Consider the following 7,819-nt stretch of genomic DNA (forward strand, 5'->3'; position numbering starts at 1 on the left):
TGGACATACTCTTCCCACTCCTTGCCAGCAGAGGGGGCTGCGCTGCTGCATTCTAAAAGGAGAAAAGAAGCGGAAGGGTTAAACCATTTCAATGTAAAAAAAAAAGAAGTGCATCACTGTGTGGAAAGCAATGTGCAGTCCGTTACTCCTCTACCAAAGGCCCCGTCTCAAACAGGAGATGAAAACTTTACCCATCTCATTACGTCTCAAATTCCCAGACATAACGCACAGGAGGAAATGAGATCCTCTCCCACAGACAAAAGCCTATAGGAATGCACTAGTGGTCCTTGGTCAGAGTAATCCCTGTCCTTATTGCAAAGGAAGTCTACTTATGTCAATAAGGGTAAAACTAATATATGGAAACAGAACATAAGCAACTGCATAAGTGTAAAACTAATATATGGAAACAGAACATAAGCAACTGCATAAGTGTAAAACTAATATATGGAAACAGAACATAAGCAACTGCATAAGTGTAAAACTAATATATGGAAACAGAACATAAGCAACTGCATAAGTGTAAAACTAATATATGGAAACAGAACATAAGCAACTGCATAAGTGTAAAACTAATATATGGAAACAGAACATAAGCAACTGCATAAGTGTAAAACTAATATATGGAAACAGAACATAAGCAACTGCATAAGTGTAAAACTAATATATGGAAACAGAACATAAGCAACTGCATAAGTGTAAAACTAATATATGGAAACAGAACATAAGCAACTGCATAAGTGTAAAACTAATATATGGAAACAGAACATAAGCAACTGCATAAGTGTAAAACTAATATATGGAAACAGAACATAAGCAACTGCATAAGTGTAAAACTAATATATGGAAACAGAACATAAGCAACTGCATAAGTGTAAAACTAATATATGGAAACAGAACATAAGCAACTGCATAAGTGTAAAACTAATATATGGAAACAGAACATAAGCAACTGCATAAGTGTAAAACTAATATATGGAAACAGAACATAAGCAACTGCATAAGTGTAAAACTAATATATGGAAACAGAACATAAGCAACTGCATAAGTGTAAAACTAATATATGGAAACAGAACATAAGCAACTGCATAAGTGTAAAACTAATATATGGAAACAGAACATAAGCAACTGCATAAGTGTAAAACTAATATATGGAAACAGAACATAAGCAACTGCATAAGTGTAAAACTAATATATGGAAACAGAACATAAGCAACTGCATAAGTGTAAAACTAATATATGGAAACAGAACATAAGCAACTGCATAAGTGTAAAACTAATATATGGAAACAGAACATAAGCAACTGCATAAGTGTAAAACTAATATATGGAAACAGAACATAAGCAACTGCATAAGTGTAAAACTAATATATGGAAACAGAACATAAGCAACTGCATAAGTGTAAAACTAATATATGGAAACAGAACATAAGCAACTGCATAAGTGTAAAACTAATATATGGAAACAGAACATAAGCAACTGCATAAGTGTAAAACTAATATATGGAAACAGAACATAAGCAACTGCATAAGTGTAAAACTAATATATGGAAACAGAACATAAGCAACTGCATAAGTGTAAAACTAATATATGGAAACAGAACATAAGCAACTGCATAAGTGTAAAACTAATATATGGAAACAGAACATAAGCAACTGCATAAGTGTAAAACTAATATATGGAAACAGAACATAAGCAACTGCATAAGTGTAAAACTAATATATGGAAACAGAACATAAGCAACTGCATAAGTGGACGGTTCTGCAGAGGCTCAAGCTCTGTATGTTTCTGACATTTGGGGACCCTCTCCGATTCTCCTCCCCTATCCTCCTCCCCTATCCTCCTCCCCTATCCTCCTCTCCTATCCTCCTCTCCTATCCTCCTCTCCGATTCTCCTCCCCTATCCTCCTCTCCTATCCTCCTCTCCTCCTTTCCCATCCTCCTCTCCTATCCTCCTCCCCTATCCTCCTCCCCTATCCTCCTCTCCTATCCTCCTCCCCTATCCTCCTCCCCTATCCTCCTCCCCTATCCTCCTCCCCTATCCTCCTCTCCTATCCTCCTCTCCTATCCTCCTCTCCTCCTTTCCCATCCTCCTCTCCTCTCCTCCTCTCCCATCCTCCTCTCCTATCCTCCTCTCCTATCCTCCTCTCCTCTTCTATCCTCCTCTCCTATCCTCCTCTCCTCTCCTCCTCTCCCATCCTCCTCTCCTATCCTCCTCTCCTATCCTCCTCTCCTCTCCTCTCTCCTCTCCTCCCCTATCCTCCTTTCCTATCCTCCTCTCCTCAGCTCAGATACAACTAAATCCTTCGTTGCTTTCTATAGAAATACAAATTTGGTGCAACACAAGTGGTTTCATCACAGCCCTGATAAGAAATGAGTGCAATCGTATGATCTGTAAAAAGGCATTCATTCAGTTTGCCTATGAGTCTATGAGATGCTTTGTCCAATGATATGCCACCTAGGCTAAATATCTCAACAAATACAATAAATGTGCTTGCAGGTGCCGATAACATCAAAAAAGTAACACCGCCAAACAAATGACACAATTATTCAACTCCATCCTGGCAGTGTCTTCCTTCCGTCCTTCCTCCACCTCTTCCCTTGTGATGAGGGAGCCATGACGACGAGCTGCACTTACTCTGCAGAAGTTCGGAGATGAGGTTCAGCATCTCTTTGGGAGAGACGGCAGCCGTGGCCCCTGACTTCTGAGTCTTCACGCGACTCTTCTTCCCCATCTTCTGTCTGGACCAATGAGCAGCTTTACTGCAGAACAGAAGAGGAGCGAATAAGAGATGCATATTGTTATGGTTATTATTAAGCACAAAGAAAAGAGAATGATGCATATATCTTTTTTCATGTTAAAGGTGAATTCCAGCTACAGTGCTACACACTGGGGGCATGAACATGGGGCCTCATGAACATGCCCCCAGAATGTAGCACTGTAGGTGCCTGGCAGCGGCTGCAGGAACTTGAGCTAGGTAGAACCGATTGTTTTCGTAAGGACAGTAGATGATGACCTCGAGAAACAGAGATCTATGTGAAAATTCTCCGGAATTCTCCTTTAATGATCAGACCATACTTCCCCCTGCCATCATTCAGGAAGTTCAACAGACTACTAGACAGACAGTCCGACCAACTCATTTTAACCTGTGAAGTGCTTACAGACCACTAGAGGGCGGTATTCACCACTGAAGTCAGCTACTGTGCTCACTTTGAAATTTTCACAAATGACTGTGTTATAACGGACACATAGGGCCATCAGATTGATTAGAAGTGTAAGTAAGCAAGCAAGCATATTTAGAGCGTATAGGCCTACATACTGTGCTTTTGCACTGACAATAATTACACTTCTAACTGTGTCCTGTGTATTTCTATGTTCTAATGTCAGCAGATAAGTGTCTGCATTTGTGTGAATCTGCGTGCGTCTATGCGTACCTGTGTTTGTGTGCATGTGTGTGAGTGAGTGAGTGTGTGTGTGTGTATGTGCGTGTGTGTGAGTGAGTGTGAGAGAGAGTGTGTTTGTGTCCCTCCTCTGTTGGAGACTGGATGGAATGCACTGAACGGCCACTAACCCTTTAAGACGGGAGGGACACACAAACACAAACCCTTTAGCTAACCATGACAGCCTCCTGGTGACCACTCACTACTATAAGGTGCAGTGAGAGAGAAGGGGGCATAAAAACAGCCCCAGTGGAAGCCAAAACACCACCAAACAAAACAAGTGTGAGAGACACTGAGAGACGGGGAGTCGATGAGCACGCTCATCTCCTCGCTCCGCTCGGGGGGCCGGGACCTGGCAGCCTGATCTTTGGACTGAGAGCCCGTAAACATTCAACTGCCCAGAGGGGCCGAATTTAGGCCTAAACAAATACTGGGAAACATGTAATGGACTGCTCTCTCGCAAGGCTCCAAATGACATCAGCTAAAGTTTATTGCCGGTCACTGCATTGTGTTTTTCACACTTTAAAAAATGAGAATAACTCTGGGAGAGCAGTTTTGGACTAACTTGGACTTCTCTAAAGCCATTGCTGTCTCATCCAGGTGGATTGCTATGCCAAGCATGTCTGTACTAAGTGGAAAAAACAAAGCTGTTTGAAAGGTTAAAAGGGTATAACAAGTTAAGAGCTGTTTAGAATCCTAACAAAACCACTGAACATAAAATAGGCCAAAAGCACAAATCCTGTGCTTTAAAACAACTGATAGCAGGGAGGGAGGGAGGGAGGGGTGTGTGTGTGTGTGCGTGTGGTGATGCCTTAAAAACAGACTGCAGCATGAAGGCCTGTGTGTGCTGCACCTGTGGGCTGTTTTCTCGCCTCATCCTACTTTCACTTGTTGACCTTATTTCAATGCAACAAAGCCTCAGAACAGTGCACCGTCTCCCTAGCAACAATCCAGTGTGATTCTGTTGTGCAATATCATCATGTATATGCAAACGCAAAAGGCAAATCATCCCCCTGTCAGAGCGCAATGGCAGATTACTTTCATACACACACACAATTCATCTGATTGAATGCATAAAACTGAACGTCTGTGTTTAAACAAAGTGGGACCTTTTATTCGTCCTATTTTGATTTCCACAGTCCTACAGGGCATTAAAACCAGAGAAAGCCTTCAGAGAATAACGTCATTTCCAAAGGAGACACTAAAAAAGGAAAGCAGGTTTGTACAAAACCATCTGTGCTGTAGTATGCGTCCCTTGCCTCTATAAATGATCACCTCATCACACTCAACTACAGTTGCCCCTGTCTGTTGCATACTGGGGATTAATAAAGTATCTATCTATCTATCTATCTATCTATCTATCTATCTATCGGAGGTGTTCTGCCTCCTGCTCTCTGCTGCTGGCGTAGCCTATTTAAGTGGTTGTGCACAGAATTAAACTAACGGATTATGCTGAGTAATTCTTAGAGCTCAATACTGTGTATGTAAATTGTTTTTCACCGAGGAAGGTCTAAATGTTTGTGTAGTTCTCAGTGCAAGAGGAAACATATAGACTACTGGTCTTACATTTGATGCAACCACAGATGGTGCTGCAACTGACTTTGCGGTCTCAGCTGATCTTGCCTCTCAGGAGTGCTACTTTCCCAGAGTAGGCAAAAATCCAGAGCAAAGCAGTTATGTTTAGTAGAGGTTTTACATAAACAATGTGCAATATGACGCACCCTACAAACACAGAATGCCAAAGTAATGGACAACTAAACTGTTAAAGACAACTAAACTGTTATCCACCCAGCAGAGGACGTGACATGTAGGCTAACTGTGAAGGGAAATTCATTTGATTTTGATGTTGATAACCAAGTTTAGGTTGCTAAAACATGCACAACATCTGCCATTGCCTTCATTACAGTTATACTGGAGGCCTTCTGCAGGAAATTAGGTCTGCATTCTACAGAGATCAACCAGAAGATGATATGAGCTCATTCATTTAACATTTCACGCGTTCACTCGCTTACACCTTTCCCCACCACTTTCTTCATTCAGAAACCAATCTTAAATGGCACCAAGCATGGATTTTCTTATGTATGGACACATGTATACACCAACAAGTATGACTCAATCTGGCATTTAGCCATTAAACTCACTCAAATTTGTTTCAAACTCAGTCAAATTAATGAATGACCAGACTACAGATTCACTTCTCAAGGTTGGTTTCTTATGAAGGCCACCACTGTAGTACTCTCAAGATGGTATGGCGTCTTGTCTTAGTTCAAGCAACCAACAGCTGACGTGATTTTATGGCAATTCTCGTTGGCTATCCTGTGTCTGACAGTCAGAAATTACCGAGTTAACTGGTCGTTTGGTTACTAATAATAGCATCGGCTTTGGCTAAACCAGTTACTAGCGAAAGACCTAACAAATCACACCCTAACTAACCCGCAGTGTCCAATAACGCAAGACAGACGATTTCCATAAACTTGCGCTCTGCAGATATGTTAACGTTAAACACATTACTTTTCAAGTCACTTGAGTCACCACGCCCAATAACTAAAGTATTGAAGGGATTATCCAGCTAGAAGCTAACATAGTGGACACGCTAGCTACCAAGCTAGCAAGTAATAAACTTTGCAATAGAGGCCACTTAGCCAGCTAGCTTCTATCAGGTTTCATTGTAAGCTATCTCGCAAAAAAGCTAGCAACTTGTTAGCTGGCTAAACTAGCTTGCAACATCGCATCAAGCAGGTTCATGAACACAGCACTTGTCTGTAAAATTGCTCTCAGACACAACTTTATTCTAGCTCAGACTGAATAGACATTATTGTATACTTGTCTGAAAAACTACCTTAAAATTATCAGCAATGGTTCCTCCTGTCAATCTGCTCTCAATCCACTTCCACACGGAGAATAACCGCTCAACCTAACACCACTGCATTTGCCAACGCCTCCAACGGCAAATTACATAATTTCAATTGGACATTGCTAAATTGTTGCCCAACCTACAAGTACGTGCTTTAGTGTGTCATTGGCTGACGAAATACCATGTGCAAGTTAAAGTATTGTATGATTGGCTTTAGAGTAGAAATCTATGGGGGGGGGGATATTCCCCTTTCAGACATGCACACTAATTGGTTGAACAGAAGGCCGCCCCGTCTCCGCTCTTATTCATTGGTCGTGTGAACACGCCTTTTCTCCCAGGTTTGACTTCACTACACATGTTAAATTCAACAATGTTCTTCAGTGGAAATGCAGACATGGAATCGCCATAAATGGTAACAAATATGGATTGTGTGAATTACCTTACCTGATTTTTTAAAACAAAATTATATTATATTCATAACTGCTTATTCATAGTCGGTTTATAGCTTAGCTGATCTACGACATAAAACAAACCATCAGTTTGAGTGATACAGGCTATAGGCCTAACCCATTTAACTGCAAATTGTTACTGAAGAGTCAACTAGCAAATACAGAGATAAACAAAAACGTACTTCTGCTTGTAGGCTACTTATGGTACAAGTGAATGAATTAGATGTGTGTAAAATTGTAACTGTGCACTATTCACAATAACCCTTCTTTCAGCCTTCAGGCATGCATAACTAAGCCATTGGTTTAGGCTATTTAGGCTGGTGACAGAGGTAGCCTAGCTAATGCTAATGTTGAGTGTACCTTGACTTCTGCACATGAATAACCACTGTTAGATGAAGGCCTGAAATCCTCATCTTAATGGAATGGTCCTTCCAAACACTAATGTCTTTATTTGTAGGCCTATAATAAAACAGATGTGTTGCTTTGGCTAGTGTGTCACTCATAAGTATAGATTGGGACAACTTCTGATGTTTTAGTTTTATGTGTGTGTGTGTGTGTGTAGGCCTATGTCAGTATATGTACTTTCTACTTGTGCATATCCTCCTGTAAATGTTTCCTGGAGAGTATGTTTGTGTCTAGGTCTGTGCAATGATTTAGAGAGTCAAATTCTTGCCAAACATATCTTTTCATTTCCAACATTTTTTTTCCTGGTAGGCCTATGCAACTTCACCAGTCATCCAGGAGATGGCGACATAGTACCTTTTTTTCAAATGCATAAGGACATAATAAATGATGGAGACATTAACCCAAAAATGTGTGTATTTTATTTTAATTGTAAATACTTTAAAGGAGAACCATTCCATTCCATCCAAACCCTTTCCAGATGCTAAAATATCAGTCTATTCTCAGACATCTTATGAAAAATATATGACTGCATGCTACCTAAAGATATCCTAGAATAATAGGCTTTTTACATAGCAAACACTGTATATCCAAGGATACAAGTTTACTGAATATTACATAGTGACAGTCTACAACATAGTATTGAATTAATCACAAGCACTTTACCACACACTG

General features: G+C 40.5%; 1 protein-coding gene across 1 annotated transcript in view; it reads right to left on the reverse strand.

Moving 5' to 3' along the window:
* setd3 (SET domain containing 3, actin histidine methyltransferase) overlaps positions 1-6,358 on the reverse strand; it is a 35,855-nt gene extending 29,497 nt beyond the window's left edge. The window contains exons 1-3 of the mRNA XM_076300304.1: positions 6,279-6,358; positions 2,637-2,761; positions 1-52 (exon numbers count right to left, since the gene is read on the reverse strand). The exon at positions 1-52 is cut by the window's left edge and continues 41 nt beyond it. Coding sequence (XP_076156419.1) covers positions 1-52; positions 2,637-2,733 — 149 coding nt within the window. The 5' untranslated portion in view covers positions 2,734-2,761; positions 6,279-6,358. The remainder of the gene's footprint in view (positions 53-2,636; positions 2,762-6,278) is intronic.
* Between the last annotated feature and the right edge of the window lie 1,461 nt (positions 6,359-7,819).

Source organism: Alosa pseudoharengus, unplaced genomic scaffold (genome assembly GCF_046254945.1).
Source record: "Alosa pseudoharengus isolate Yale_2024_CS ecotype anadromous, Long Island Sound unplaced genomic scaffold, YU_APseudo_1.1 YU_APseudo_1.1_scf_22, whole genome shotgun sequence".
Taxonomy (NCBI): domain Eukaryota; kingdom Metazoa; phylum Chordata; class Actinopteri; order Clupeiformes; family Clupeidae; genus Alosa; species Alosa pseudoharengus.